The following is a 16,711-nucleotide window of genomic DNA, read 5'->3' as shown; positions in this document are numbered from 1 at the left end:
CTAGGCCGTTCCCCACCCCCATGCAAATGTCCGTCGAGACAAGTACCCCCCCCAGAGGCAAGAAATGTTTTTTTTTTAAGCTGATAAAGTTTTGCCCACAGAGGCAAAAAAGGCCCCCTCAGGCCTTCCCTTGGCAGCACACTGGTTCTTTTTACTTGCTTACATGTTTCTCCATGTTTGTGCCAGTTTCCTTTTTAAAAAATGTCTGTATGATATATGTTTCTGTTCACCCCACACCCTTGATACTGTAGTCATTTAGTTAAAAAGAAAAGGGGGAATTGTTGTATGCTTTACATTGGGTTGTTCTAGTTCTCCCCCGCCAAGAGAATTGGATCAGTCCTGCTAATTTCGCGGGCCCGCTTGGCCCCACCCCAAGAAACCCCGAGAGGGTTCCTGAGTTCCAGAGTAAGAGAGAGTGCTTGCACCACGGCGGGGGGGAAAGAGGCAGCACAGTTCTGTTTGGTGATTAGTTTGGTTTAGTTTATGAATCGTTGTTCCTGAATAAAGAAATACAGCTTCCCTGCCCAGCCGTATGTCTCTGGTCGTCTCTGTTACCTGCCCGTGAAGCTAGCCCGGCCAGCTGGAGCCGCCGAATTTTTAACAACAGGTGGGAGTGGGGGTAGGGCTCGAACCCATGTCTTGGCACATTGTAACATGTGCACTCAACCAGGTGAGCCACCACCCAGCTCTTATTTATTCTTAAGGGTGTGTAATTATTATCACAGTCCAAGCCCAGAACATTTTCATCACACCAGTGGGAAACCACATTCATTAGCAGTGATTTTCCCCTTCTCCCCCTCACCCCTATTCAATTGTGTCTTTGAATTGGCCTATTTCAAACCTTTTATATAAATTAACATACAGTATATAGCCTTAGTGACTGATTGCCATACCTTATTAATGATGAATTTAGCCTTTGCTAAGTATATTCACATTTAAAAATAAATGCATAACACCTCTATGAAGTAGACAGAAACTTTGTGACATAACTGGACTGCCAAATTTATTATGTCTTCATGACCTTACTTTACCTTGGGATAAGGGGAAGAAGTCTAGAGGCAGCACAGTAGAAGTCAAGTAGAGTCAAAGGAAAAATAAGACATGGTGATATGAAAAGGAATTCAACCGTGTGGGATTTCTAGACTCATGAGTATTATGTTATTAAAGTGCAACTACAATTACATACTGCAGTTATGCTTAAAAATTTGAAACTTGAAGTTGGGTTGTTGAAACCTAAATAGTTGTATTTCTAAAATCTCATGTCAGCAAGGTTGAAAGATGTCAGAATTGTGCTCTTGGTTACTGCGAACTCTTTAAATGGAACCCTGTTGCTACAACATGCAGGAAAGGTATGACAGATTTATTTTAATAAGTTAAAGCAAATGTTAGATTTTTTTTTTTTGCTTTTGTGACTATTAACTCCAATATTTACATAATGGAAATACAAAGCAGTAATTCATGGAAGTTGTGTTTTATAATTAAAGTCCAGTATTAGTAGAGGATAATGTTTTTCTATAAGCTTTACATGTTAAATTTTCTGTCTTAAAATATGATATGCTACTACAACAATAAAACAACAAGGGCAACAAAAGGGAATAAATATTAAAAAATCTTTAAAAATGGGGCCAGTGAGGCCCCACACCTATGGACATCTAATCTTTGACAAAGGGGTTCAGACTATTCAATGGGGAAAGCAGAGTCTCTTCAACAAATTGGAAACAATGGGTTGAAACATGCAGAAGAATGAAACTGAATCACTGGATTTCACCAAATACAAAAGTAAATTCCAAGTGGATCAAGGACTTGGATGTTAGACTACAAACTATCAGATACTTAGAGGAAAATATTGGCAGAACTCTTTTCCGCATAAATTTTAAAGGCATTTTTTTTTTAATTTAATTTTATTTATTTATTTCCTTTTGTTGCCCTAGTTTTTTAAAATTATTATTATTGTTGTCATCACTGTTGGATAGGACAGAGAGAAATGGAGAGAGGAGGGGAAGACAGAGAGGAGGAGAGAAAGATAGACACCTGCAGACCTGCTTCACCGCCTGTGAAGCGACTCCCCTGCAGGTGGGGAGCCGGGGTTCGAACTGGGACCTTATGCCAGTCCTTGTGCTTTGCGCCACCTGCGCTTAACCCGCTGCGCTACAGCCCGACTCCCTTAAAGACATTTTCAATGAAACGAATCCAATTACAAAGAAGACTAAGGCAAGTATAAACCTATGGGACTACATCAAATTAAAAAGCTTCTTCACAGCAAAAGAAACCACTACCCAAACCAAGAGACCCCTCACAGAATGGGAGAAGAGCTTTACATGCCATACATCAGATAAGAGTTTAATAACCAATATACATAAAGAGCTTGCCAAACTCAATAAGACAACAAATAACCCCATCCAAAAATGGGGGAGGACATGGGCAGAATATTCACAGAAGAGATCCAAAAGGCTGAGAAACACATGAAAAAATGCTCCAAGTCTCTGATTGTCAGAGAAATGGAAATCAAGACAACAATGAGATATCACTTCAGTCCTGTGAGAATGTCATACATCAGAAAAAGTAACAGCAGCAAATGCTGGAGAGGGTGTGGGGTCAAAGGAACCCTCCTGCACTGCTGGTGGGAATGTCAATTGGTCCAACCTCTGTGGAGAACAGTCTGGAGAACTCTCAGAAGGCTAGACATGGACCTACCCTATGACCCTGCAATTCCTCTCCTGGGGATATATCCTAAGGAACCCAACACATCCATCCAAAAAGATCTGTGTACACATATGTTCTTGGCAGCACAATTTGTAATAGCCAAAACCTGGAAGCAACCCAGGTGTCCAACAACAGATGAGTGGCTGAGCAAGTTGTGGTCTATATACACAATGGAATACTACTCAGCTATTAAAAAATGGTGACTTCACCGTTTTCAGCCGATCTTGGAATGACCTTGAAAAAATCATGTTGAGTGAAATAAGTCAGAAACAGAAGGATGAATATGGGATGATCTCACTCTCAGGCAGAAGTTGAAAAACAAGATCAGAAGAGAAAACACAAGTAGAACCTGAAATGGAATTGGCGTATTGCACCAAAGTAAAAGACTCTGGGGTGGGTAGGTGGGGAGAATACAGGTCCATGAAGGATGATAAATGACATAGTGGGGGTTGTATTGTTAAATGGGAATCTGGGGAATGTTATGCATGTACAAACTATTGTATTTACTGTTGAATGTAAAACATTAATTCCCCAATAAAGAAATAAATTTAAAAAAAATGGGGCCGGGTGGTGGCGCACCTGGTTAAATGCATGTATTATGATGTGCGAGGATTTGAGTTAGAGCCCCCTGTCCCCACCTGCAGGGGGAAAGCTTTACGAGTGGTGAAGCAGGGATGCAGGTGTCTCTCTGTCTTTCTCCCTTTCACCCCCCTCTTGATTTCTGGCTATCTCTATCCAATAATTAAAGATAATAAAGCAATTTTAAAAAATCTTAAAAAATATGATATGCTTTTGGGTGAAAATTATTGCTGTCTACATAACTAAATTTGTATATGAGCTACACATAGAGCAGCCCAGGGTAACCTCACAGTAGACTATCTTGTCATCAGCTATAGTTTGTATCAGATCCTGGCTTAAGGAAAGTTCTGTTTAAATTATTCTTTGGTCCTTATCTGGCCATTTGCACTAATGAACAGTGTAAGTAGTTTTTGAGTTGGCAAGGACTTCTATTGCCTGGAAGCCTAAAAGATCTGTTCCATGCTTCTTTTCCTTGAGTCCTATACTTGATCCTGACTTCTGCTTCTTTCGCATTGAAATGTTCTTCCTGAGGTCATTATCCTTCAACAATACTAGACCTTGATTCCTTTTATAATATTTTTCCCAAGGTGAGTAAATTCTAAAATAGAAGTCTTATTATTATAAATGAGACCAAGATATTGTAGGCTAATAATCTGTTCAGTCACTAATATTTGTCTTACACTTTCCAGCCTCCGGTAGAGTGACAAGGATTATTTTATAATCCCTCTCCTATTTTTTTTTTCCCCTACATCAGACTTCTTACTATGGTAAAAGTAAAGGAAGTGGAGAAAGAGGGATAGAAAAGGAGAGTCATATATATGTATTCATGTGTATAGAAACACATTGGTACAACCATGACAATGGCAACATCCTCTAAGATAGTTTGGGTATGACTAGTATTTGTATGTATTGATTTGTGTTTATATGAGTTTCTGTATCTAATCAAGGTTAACTGAGAATGTGCTGATTCAAGAAAATAAATCAGCGCTTTAGCTGCTTCCGGCATTGCATAAAATTTTAGCTCTTCTCAGAGCACTTAAAAGCACTTAATAGTTGAGGCCAGGCGGTAGCGCAGTGGGTTAAGCACATATAGTACAAAGTGCAAGGACCAGCATAAGGATCCTGGTTCAAGCCCCCCAGCTCCCCACCTGCTGGGGGGGGGGGTCACTTCACAGGCAGTGAAGCAGGTCTGCAGGTGTCTATTTCTCTCTCCCCCTTGCTGTCTTCCCCTCCTCTCTCTGTTTCTCTCTGTCCTATCCAGCAATAACTGCAATAAAAATGACAACACCAACAAGGGCAACAAAATGGAATAATGGCCTCAAGAAGTGTTGGATTTGTTTTAGTGCAGGCACCAAGCCCCAGCAATAACCCTGGAAGCAAAAAAACCAAAAACAAACAAACAAAAAGACACTTCATAGTTTCTAGCTCTCACAGGTCTATGCAATTCACAACCAAGAAGCTCTTTTTATGAATGCTATTTAAAACATGCCTTGAAATTGTATTTTGTAAAATCATTAATGTTTTATTGTTATATAGGTATTCTGATATGTTCATTCACATTTTTTACTGAAAAGATGCTTTTCATTTTTATATATCATTACTTTTGTCTAGCTGAATCTGCTGTATACATATATCTTTATGAAGTTGGTATGTTTTATGATGAGTATTTGGACATGAATACAACTCATTGAATCATAGAAATGATGGGAAGTTTAAGGACTTTTCTAGTTCTAGTGGCAGATCTGAAATAGAAACTCATCTTTATTCAACTCTTGACACTGAGGTCTTAAAACTGCTACATCATTATAGCCTCTGATAGGGAATGTTTCCTCTTTTTAAGCATCCCATTCTGCCTAACTGAATATTTCCAGCTATCCCACTCTATTTCTGGGTTTTGTTTTTAAAATGGTATTTGAATTCTTTCATTGCTAATCATTTAACATAAGTTTGATCTTCTAGAACTGTCCCTCTTCTATAAAAATGCTCTTATAGTGACATGAAGACAGATGTTATGAGTTTCACTTTATATTACTTATGTTAGGCAAACCAATTTTTGTTGAATTCTTACTCATGCTACTGTTTCCTTGTTGTGCTTATCTAATGAATGTCTTAATTCCTTCAGATTTTTTAAAACTATATTTATTTATTGGATAGAGACAACTGGAAATCGAGAGTGGAGGGGATGATAGAGAGGAGAGGGGATGATAGAGAGGAGAGAGACAGAGAGACACCTGTAATACTGCTTCAAAAGCTTCTCTCCTGCAGGTGGGGACTTGGGGCGTGAACCCAGGTCCTTGTGTATTGTAACACGTGTGCTCAACCAGATGCGCCACCACCTGGCCCCCCTTCAGACATTTTTACTGTAGCCCCAATAAAGAGTGTATGTTATATGCCTAATAAAATATGTAAATATATACATGTTTTAATATAGATGTCACAGAAAATTCACTAGACAACATATCTTTGTGCAGGTAATTTCTGTTCTTTTCTACTTAAAATAATGTAATGATATTAGTTATTAAATTGATTTTACCATTGCCTGATGGATTTTAGCCTTTAGTTTGGAACTAAATCAGTAGAACTGAAATTAGTAGTTTCCAAAGCTATGTCTTAGGATAGATGTTGCAAGTGATTTTTAACTTTTACCTCAAAAAGATTATTTTGATGGTAGTGATTAAGTATAATGTAATAGGATTATCAAGTTCTTGTAATGAATGTAGTAAAACTAAAATATATGTATCTTTTTAATTTTTATTCTTAGGTGGCGACAGACAAGGTTGCAGAAAAGCTGAGTTCTACTCTCTCATGGGTAAAGAACACAGTATCACATACAGTCAGTCAGATGGCCAGTCAGGTGGCAAGTCCATCTGCCTCATTACATACCACCTCCTCATCGACCACACTGTCAACTCCAGCTCTTTCACCATCTTCCCCATCACAGCTGAGTCCAGACGACATAGAACTGCTGGCTAAACTGGAGGAGCAAAATAGGTGAGTGAATTTACTTAGCTTCTCTCTTCAGTTAACACACAAATTCAGCCATTCACATATAGGTGTATGCCATGATCCCCCCCCCTCCCCCAATCTTGCATGGTATCATTGAGCAGCCTTTCAGACCCAGTATTTTTATTTTCCCTCCCTTCCTTCCTTCCTTCCTTCCTTCCTTCCTTCCTTCCTTCCTTCCTTCCTTCCTTCCTTCCTTCCTTTCTCTCTCATCTAGGGCACTTGGCTGATGGTGGTGCTGGGGATTGAACCTGGGATCTCAGAGCCTCAGGCATGAGAGTCTGTTTGCAAAACCATTATGCTCTCTCCCCAGTGTCTTTATTTCTTGAGGAGAGAGAAATGTAGAAGGAGGTCAGAGAGACAGAGAGGAGAAACACCTCAGCACTGCTTCACCATCCATGAGCCTACCCCAGTGCTATATGTGGTGCTTACCTGTTGTGCTGAGCCCTGCAAATGGTAAAGCATATGCTCTACTGGGTAAGCTATCTCCTTCCTGGCTTCTTTTTTTTATTTTTTTATTTTTTATTTTTTTTTATTTAAGAAAGGATTAGTGAACAAAAGCATAAGGTAGGAGGGGTACAACTCCACACAATTCCCACCACCCAATCCCCATAACCCACCCCCTCCCATGGTAGCCTTCCCATTCTCTAGCCCTCTGGGAGCATGGACCCAGGGTCATTGAGGGTTGCAGAAGGTAGAAGGTCTGGCTTCTGTAATTGCTTCCCGGCTGAACATGGGCGTTGACTGGTCGGTCCATACCCCCAGTCTGCCTCTCTCTTTCCCTAGTAGGGTGTGTCTCTGGGGAAGCTGAGCTCCAGGACACATTGGTGGGGTCTTCAATCCAGGGAAGCCTGGCCAGCATCCTGGTGGCATCTGGTACCTGGTGGTTGAAAAGAGAGTTAACATATGAAGCCACCTTCCTGGCTTCTGTGGATAAATGCTTACACAGCAGTCTACTATTAGAAGTCTTACTGATAATATAAACAATTGATTAACACATCTTTTGCATTTAAAAATTGGTTTACATTGTTGTAAGATTTTATTAGTCTTTTGAAACTATGAGGGAAGGAGGAGATAGAGAATGAAGACACCTGCAGCAATGTTTTAGCCACTTCTGAAGCATTCCTCTTGCAGATGGTGACTGGGGGCTTAACCCCAGGTCCTTGCATACTATACAATGTGTATATTTTACAAGGTGTACCACCAGCTGGCTCCCTATAAAATTTTAGACTTACTTTAAGAATTACAGTTTCCCTCCCTCTTGCCGTCCCTCCCAAACACAAATATGTATAGTTCTCCATTTCTCTAAGACAGATGTTGTCTATGGTAAGAGTGGCATGATGGCATCTGTTATAGGGAGATGTGAAATTGTACACCTGACAACAGGCTTGCAAATCATTGGTCACTTCATATTTGTGCAGGCTGGCTCAGTCCATTGTGATTCACATGGATGAAGGTGGGCAGGCCCTTTGTCTAATAGGTTGTCTTATGTCAGCTATCTTGTCTCCTCATGCTCATCCATCTTGTCTTTTCATGCTGACTCATGGCTTCCACTGTTTTAGGCGTTAGAGATAAACATACAGTGGGTGAAGGCTCATGTCATCTTCCACACTGGCTTTCATTAGTACAAAAGGGAATTCTCTACTTACTTAAAATTACTTTTTTCACCCTTTTTATTCTTTTTTAAATTTTATTTTATTTTACTTATCACTCCCCTTTTTTTTTCTACTGGTAATGATCATTAACTTATTTCCTATTTCCATTAAGTTTTCCTGTGTTTATTTCACTATGAGCTCATAAATGCACTTTTATAATAGGTGGACTTTTGTGATTAATTTACAGGGTATTAGGAAGGATTTATGCATAGAGAATAAGCAAATGTAGTGACATCTTTTTTCTTGCCTTAGAAGAGCAGATCTGCTGAAAAGATAATAAGCTTCTAACTCTAATAAATACAAATAAAGCAACAAATAATTTGTAGTTTTCCTCCCCCTATTTTGCCCTCTTACTCCACTGACCTATTAAGTTCAAGAAAATACTATAAGAGTGATAGTTTAAGCCTTTTTTTCTGGCCACTTCTGTGATTTGAAATGTAGATATATAATTTACATATCTAAAGAAATTATGAAACTATTACTTGCAGCTGGGAAGTCAAGCTTGTTTAGTTCTTCCTCAAATGTAGATAATTTTCTTGTTTTGTTACTTGACTCTTGTTGATTCATAAAGTACAAAAAATGACAGTACTTTAAACAAATAAAACTTATAGAACATGAATATAGCATTCTGTTAAAAAATATTTTTCTTTCTTTAGTTTTACTTAAGTTACCACTTTAAAAGAGATAAGTGCTTGTGGAAATCCAGGAAGGATGTAAAGTGGGTTCAATACAGTGTCAAAGATCTGTTTGCTAAAAGTTAATAATTGATAGCCTTAAAGTTAAATGGGACAACTATCTTGATCATTGTTCTTAAATGTGCTTTTCTTTTTTCACTTTAAATATATAATGGATTTGAAAAAGGTGAAGTTAATAAGGTAAGGTTTAGTGTAATAACAGTGCGTTTGTTAAGGAAAGGAATTGTCCAATTTGAATTTTGGATGGACCACTATTTATTTGGTTTAAAAATTTGACATTACAACCCTTTTTTTTTTTTTTTTAATTCTTTACTATCAGGTTTTGCTTTTTAGCAGATTTTTAAGGGTGGGATCCCCAAACAGTGAGATAATGAAAATACTGGTTAAAAATTAAATGTATTTTATGTTTTTCAAAAAAATATGGTAATAAGGAATCTTTGAGACTCCCGTATAACTTTATATGTTAGCTATGTCTGATCTTCACTATAACAAGCAATTTAGACTAATGAAACTTAAAATTATATTCATCTATTTCTTTTTACTATAAATGTAGTTATTGAAAAATCTATAATTATAATTATTTCTTTTGGACAATGCTGATCTCTATGGTCTAATATTCAATATTCATTTTATATTTATCATTTTACCATAACAGTACTACTTAGGTTTCCCTGAAGATATTCTGTGTATATCTATCAACATTAAAAATTTTTTGAGCAAAATAGATGTTTTCAAGTCTGTGTTAAAAATTCATGTGGTTTTAATTATAGGTGAGGCTTTAAGATCTTCACAAGATTTTTTTTTTATTCTTTAAGGATTGTTTAGAATATCTGTCAGTTGTCTGATTTCCTGATTTGATTAATAGAATGCTTTATACTAGATTTTCTGTTGCAACTAGCTTAGCTTCAGATGATGTCATGTATAAATTTAGTCTAAGCTAATTTGAGTATGCTTACCTGTCTGAAATGTCAGTATAAATTGATCTCCAAACTATTAGTTACTGACCAGAATATTTGAGAGATGTTTGTTTGCTTATTTATTCATTTATTATTTTATCGATACCAGGCACAATGAATCCACTGTTCCCATCAGTGACTTTTTTCCTTTTTTGTCCCCCTCCCCTTTATTCTTTTTTGCTAGACATAGAAATTGAGAGAGGAGAGGGCCGGACCAAAAAAAAAAAAAAAAAAAGAGCAGGGGGAGATAGAGGACAGAGAAAGAGGGATACCTGCAGCACTGCTCTCCCTGCCTGTCTCCCCCCACCCCCACTCACCCACAGGTGGGGACCAGAGGCGTGAACCTGGGTTCTTGGATATTCACTTTCCATATGCACTGCTGCCCAACCCCTCTAGAGGGGGTTTAAGTCTTATATAATCACCTTTTCTGTAACCTCATCTTGAAGAGCAAAAGAAAAACTTAGGCAGCAAGATAGCTAACCTGGATAGTGTAACTACTTTTTCATTAGTGCCACTTAGGTTCAAATCAGCCCCTATTTATTGAGGCCCACTAATAAGTGAAATCATTTTGGTATTCGTCCTTCTCTTTCTGGCTCATCTCATTCAACATGATGGATGCCCCCAACTTCTATCCAAGAGGATGCAAAGGAGGCATTTTTTTTTTTTATTTTGCCTCCAGGGCTACTGCTTGGGCTCAGTTCCTGCACTTAGGCATCCACTGCTCCTGGAAGCCATTTTTTCCGCCATTTTGTTGTCCTTGTTGTTGCTATTGATGCTATTGTTGCATAGGAGAGAGAGAAATTGAGAGAGGAGGGAAGACAGAGGGGGGAGAGAAAGACACCTGCAGACCTGCTTTACTGCTTGTGAAGCAACTCACCTACGAGTCGGGAGCTGGGGGCTTAAATCGGGATCTTTACACTGGTCCTTGAGCTACATGTCACATGCACTTAACCCATTGCGCTACTGCCTGACACCGACAACATCATTTTAAACAGCTGAGTAGTATTCCATCATGTATGTGTACTAAATTTTTTTAGCCTCTCATTTGATGTTGGATATCTGGGTTGCTTCCAGGTTCTGGTGATTACAAATTATGCTGCTATAAACATAAGTATACATAGATCTCTTCTAATAGGTGTTTTTATTTCCTTTGGGTAAATATCCCCAGGAGAGGAGTTGCTGGGTTGTAGGGTAAGTTCATTTTTGTCCTGATAAATCTCCAGACTGCTTTCCACACTGGTTGGACCATTTTGTACTCCCATCAGCAGTGCAGAAGTGTCCCTTTTTTTTTTTCCATATCCTCTCCAACATTTGTCATTTCTGTCCTTTCTGATGTATGACATTCTCACAGGTGTTAAGTGGTATCTCACTGTTGCCTTTACTTGCATTTCTATGATGGTCAGTGACCATCTGATATATTTGTTGGCTCTCCGGATATCTTCCTTAGTGAAATTTCTGTCTATGCCCTTGTGCCATTTTGTAATGGGGTTGCTTGGTTTTCTTGGTGCTAATCTTACTGATTTCTTTATGTATTTTGGTTATTAGCCTTTTATCTGAGGTGTGTTGTATAACGATGTCCCATGCCATAGGCTAGGGTGTCTTTCTGTTTGTGTGGTCATAATCCTTTGCTGCGCAAAAGCTCTTCAGTTTGGTGTAGTCCTATTGGCTTATTTTTGCTTTTGTTTTCTTTGCTGTTAGATTTGAATCCTTGAAGGCTTTTTTTTGAAGTATAGGTCATAAAGTGTCCTACCAAATGTTTATTTTCTGTGTATTTGATAGCTTCTGGCCTTATGTTCATGTCCTTGACCCACTTGGAGTTGACTTTTGTGCATGGTGATAAGTGACTATTTCATCTACTTGCATGTTTCAATCAATTTTCCCAGCACTGTTTGTTGAAGAGACTCTGTTTTTACTATTTAATGGTTTGGGTTTCCTTGTCAAAAATTAGTGGGTTGTAGATGTGGGGGGATACAATCTGTTCTTTTTCTCATATTTCCATTATGATGTGCTAGCTACTATTTTCCTTAGATCTCTTGGTGAAATGATTCAGTTTTCAATAGCTAAGATTTAGTGGAGGTAATCTAAAACTCTCACTATCCTCTCTCTGCCTCCCCGCCCCCCTTCCCTTCCTTTCCAGAGCACTGCTTGGCTCTGGCTTGTGGCATTGCCTTGACTTTCACCTGGGACCTTAGAGCCTTGGGCATAACAATCTTTTGCATAACTGTCACTATGCTATCTCCCAGATAGACCTAAGTTACTTTTTGTATATTGGCATATTCTTATTTTAATGTAATTCCAAATCCTGTTCATCTGGAAATGCTTTCACTGTATCTTCAGAGCTTTTGGAAGGAAGGGGGCCCGGTAATGGTGCACCTGGTTAAGCTCTCACAGTACAGTGCTTAGGGACCCAAGTTCAAGCCCCTGGTCCCTACTTGCAGGGGGAAGCTTCATGAGTGGTGAAGCAGGGTTGCAGGTATCTCTCTACCTCTCTCCCCCCTCTTTATCTCGCCTCCCTCAATTTGTCTCTATCCAATAATAAATAAAAATATTTAAAAAATTAAAGGAAAAAAAAGTAGCCCAGGAGGTGGTACAGTTGGACTTTCAAGCATGAAATCCTGAGTTCAATCCCATGGCAGCACATGTACCAGAGTGAAGTCTGATTCTTTCTTATATCATTTTGCATGAATAAACAAAATCTTAAAAAACAATGTCTTGGGAGTCTGGCAGTAGCACAGTGGGTTAAGTGCACATGGTACAAAGCGCAAGGACCGGCATCAGGATCATGGTTCAAGCCCCTGGTGCTCCCCACCTGTAGGGTAGTTGCTTCACAGGCGGTGAAGCAGGTCTGCAGGTGTCTATCTTTCTCTCCTCTCTCTGTCTTCCCCTCCTCTCTCCATTTCTCTCTGTCCTATCCAGCAATGATGACAACAACAGCAATATTAACTGTAACAATAAAAAAACAAGGGCAACAAAAAGGGAGCATAAATAAATAAATATAAAAAAAATAAAAAATATATATTAAAAAACAGTCTTTAGAAGCAGTCAATTCAAGGTTGCTGTATTGGTAGTGCTATTAATATCAAACTGATAATTAAATTCAGTAATACCTCTCCCCCAATTCAGATAATCTGGGCTGTAGCCATTTTGAATGCTGCCTTTTTAATAGCTGGGGTCATTCTCGTGAGCATTCTCTATTCTCCAGTTAATAGAAACACAACCTCTGATGTCATGGTTTGACAGCATTCTAGGGGGATGAATAAATTTGGTTTTGTGAATTATTTGTTATAGCAGTTGCAGATAAGAATTGGCTGAGAGGCCTTCGAGATGTTTCAGCAGATAAAGCATATGCCCTTCATTTGTTAGCCTCTGGATTTGGTCTTCACCACATGGGAGTGTTAGCAAAAGCACCCAGGGGACTCCCAAGAATGATGCAGTGGTACTTTGGTCTTTCTCCCTCTCTTTCTTCCTCTTCCTTTTTTAACCCTTAAATATTTATTTTCCTTTTTTTGTTGTGGTTATTATTATTGTTGTTATATATGTTATTGTTGCCAGATAGGACAGAGAGAAATCAAGAGATGAGGGGAAGACAGAGGGGAAGAGAAAGACACCTGCAGACTTGCTTCACCGCTTGTGAAGCGACTCCCTGCAGGTGGGGAGCCGGGGGCTCTAGCCGGGATCCTTACGCTGGTCCTTGCGCTTTGTGCCACGTGCACTTAACCCGCTGCACTACCGCCCTACTCCCTCTCCTTAAATATTTTATTTATTCATTTATTGGAGAGAGAAACTCAGATGGAAGAAGAGAAAGAGGGAGAGAGAAAGAAACATTTGCAGCACTGCTTCACTGTTTGTGAAGCTTCTCCCTTGCAGGTGGGGACTGAGGGCTTGAATGTGGGTTCTTGGGCTAGGTAATGTGTGTTCAACCAAGTGTGCCACCACTCAGCTCCTTCCTCTTATTTATTTATTTATTTATTGCTCATTAAAAATACGGAATAGGCAAGGACCGGAAAAAGGATTCCGGTTCGAGCCCCCCCCACCACCACAGGAAGGTCAATTCACAGGCAGTAAAGCAGGTCAGCAGGTGCCTTTCTCTCCCCCTCTCTGTCTTCCCTTCCTCTCTCGATTTCTCTCTGTCCTTTCCAACAACAATAGCAATGACAACAATGATAATAACATCATCATCAACAACAAGGATAACAGCAAGGGCAACAAAGTGGGAAAAGTAGTCTCCAGGAGCAGTGGACTGGTAGTGCAGGCATCGAGCCCCAGCTATAACCCTGGAGGCAAAAAAAAAAGAGAGAGAATAAAGGGGGTTGGGTGGTAGCGCAGCGGGTTAGTCGCACGCGGCACAAAGCGCAAGGACCAGTTTAAGGATCCCGGTTTGCGCCTCCGGCTCCCCACCTACAGGGGAGTCGCTTCACAGGCGGTGAAACAGGTCTGCAGGTGTCTTTTTCTCTCCCTCTCTGTCTTCCCCCTCTCTCTCCATTTCTCTGTCCTGTCTAACAACAACAATATCAATAACAACAACAATAAAAAAAACAAGAGCTACAAAAGGGGAAAAAAATACAGAATAAAAATTGAGCCAGATCTCAGCAGTAATGCTCATGCCTGCACCCCAAGCTCATTTCCCTAGCAGTGCATAAAAAACAAAACAAAATGTACATACATAAAACATTAAAAAAGCATAAAGACCAAAATGGAAAGATATGGACACAGGGTCATACATAACCCATGGAGAAACCCTTTGATTATCACTGAGTAGTATGACTGTGCTTTTCATTTAATCTGATAATTTTCTTTTTGTGTTAGTTATAAAATTATATTGTAGTGGAAGGTATTTTTCTCTTTTGCAATAAATTCTAGCATAGCAGCCCTTCATGTGTACTAGAGTTAAGAAAATTAGTGGATAGGTTTTGAATTGATTTCTCAGTAGCTCAAGAACCTGTAAATAATTGTTTTTTATAATAATAGTTTTAATGAACTGCAATTTTTAGAAATTTCTTTCTTGAGAAATTAATGGTTTACAGTTGAAAGTTAAATACAGTAAATGAACTATTAATTTATGCCCCATACAACTCACCTCTTTGTGTGTGTGTGTGTGGTTTGTCATGTATTCACAGAATTTTGTAACCACCACACAGTTACTTTTATATTTTAATCACCTTCCAAAAAAATCACTTGTTTATTAGTCACTATTCATTCCTCTTTGCTTCCCTAACTCTTACTCCATTTTGAGTCATCTTTGTGCTTGACAGGATCTTTATTTTATTTTATTTTATTATTTAATTATTTTTTAATATTTATTTTCCCTTTGTTGCCCTTGTTGTAGTTATTATTGTGGTTGTTATTGATGCCGTCGTTGTTGGATAGGATGGAGAGAAAGATAGACACCTGCAGACCTGCTTCACCACTTGTGAAGTGACTCCCCTGCAGGTGGGGAGCTGGGGCCTCAAACTTGCATCCTTACGCCAGTCCTTGTGCTTCACACCATGTGCGCTTAACCTGCTGTGGTACCACCCGTCTCCTTTTATTTTATTTTTAAATACTATATTTATTTTTTAGTGAATGGGAAGAGGGTAGGGAGAAGGAGAGAGCAAACAAACCAGAGCATCACTCAGGTACATGGGATGCCAGAGATTGAACTCAAGGACCTCATGCTTCCAAGTACAAAGCACTTGCCGTTGTGTTACCTCCTGGGACACAGAGACATTATCTTTAAATATTTCATTTATAAGTTTCTCACAGTTTTCTATATGTGTATACATTAATTCACAATCCACTAAATGTATGAACATTTTTGCCTAAGCCATCCATGAATTCACTTGGCACTTCTGCTTCTTCTAAATATTTCAAGTTGATGACCTCTGAGACCTTTCCTGACCATTTAAAAGCCTCTGCTTAAGACACTTTTCATCTGCACTCCATTTATACCTTACACTTAATGTTTCGTTTTAGAACTGCCATTATTTTTGTTTCTATCTATAGGTTTATTTATTGATAGTAGTGATGCAATTTAACATGGGAAAAGTATGATGGAACTTAAAGCACTAAAATAACATAATTTACTATTTCAGATTTTGAAATTGTTATGCTTAAATAAAAACAACAGCAATTATTTAGTAGGTACCAACCAATTAGTGAAATTATGTGTTGCTGAGGACTTATTCTGATGCAGTCTCCGGCCCCAGGTTTTTCTATGCTCCGCTAAATCCTAGAGTGCCCCCTTACAACCAATCCTGGCTCCGCCCCCAGGTTTTTCTATGCCCCGCTAAATCCTAGAGTGCCCCCTTTCAACCAATCCTGGCCCTACACGTCACCCCTGGTTGTCGCCCAATAAAAAGCCCCATCACCCCTCCCCTCTCTCTCTCTGGGCTCTTGGCTCTCCCTCTCTGAGGTCTCGCTCCCTGCTCCCCCCCCCCCCCCCCCCCCCCCCGTGGTCGGCCATTGCTGGCTGGCTCCACGTGGTCTGAACCAAACCTCCCCCCCCCATCCTATAATAAAGATCTGTGTACCCCTTTGCTCTGGACGTCCGCTCTCTTCTCCGCGGTGCAGCCCGACACCAGACCACCTCAACAACAATTATGCATATTTAAAAGTTATATTTTAAAACATATATATTTTAAAACAGCCCCCCTGCTCTGATGCTGTGGTCTATTTACATAATCACTGTTTTGCCTGAGACCTTCCCTGCCTGCAGGGTATTGGTTAATCCCACTGGTGCGGGTACAGACAGACTATGACCCACATAGTCAACGACTGCCACCTCTCCAGATTCAAAGGAGGTCTCGAAACTTTACATCAGGCTCAACTTGACGCTGTTGACTGGCTACGGAACAAGGGCAAACGCTAGAAGAAGAAGAAGAAGAACCTTCCCAACAGCTGCTATGAAGCTTTCTACCTTCCTGCTCTTTTCTTTTCTCCACCTCCTCTCCTAGCCATTTCCTTTTCCCACTTGCCAGTTCCGGTTAAAGATATATATAAAGGCAGTGTCTCTGATCAGTGAAGGCAAGGCATTGTGTTCAGGCTCTCCACGAGTTCCTAGTCTCTCTTCTGTGTCGCTGAGTAAGCAGCAGCCCAGGTTGGCTCTGGTCCAGTTCTCTCCAACCCAGAGAGCACGTGCCCA

The 16,711-nt window shown here is 39.6% G+C and overlaps 1 protein-coding gene across 7 annotated transcripts in view; it reads left to right on the top strand.

The window, feature by feature from the left end:
- Positions 1-16,711, top strand: part of EVI5 (ecotropic viral integration site 5) — a 193,254-nt gene that overhangs the window by 46,330 nt on the left and 130,213 nt on the right. For 6 of the 7 annotated variants that reach the window (XM_016192653.2, XM_060202084.1, XM_060202082.1 and 3 more), the window contains one exon: positions 6,044-6,273. The exons of the other annotated variant lie outside the window; for it this stretch is intronic. In XM_016192653.2, coding sequence (XP_016048139.1) covers positions 6,125-6,273 — 149 coding nt within the window. In that variant the 5' untranslated portion in view covers positions 6,044-6,124. The remainder of the gene's footprint in view (positions 1-6,043; positions 6,274-16,711) is intronic. 7 annotated transcript variants of the gene reach the window in all.

The sequence above is a fragment of the Erinaceus europaeus genome, chromosome 11 (assembly GCF_950295315.1).
Source record: "Erinaceus europaeus chromosome 11, mEriEur2.1, whole genome shotgun sequence".
Classification (NCBI taxonomy): Eukaryota; Metazoa; Chordata; class Mammalia; order Eulipotyphla; family Erinaceidae; genus Erinaceus; species Erinaceus europaeus.
This window is presented reverse-complemented; position numbering and strand designations above follow the sequence as displayed.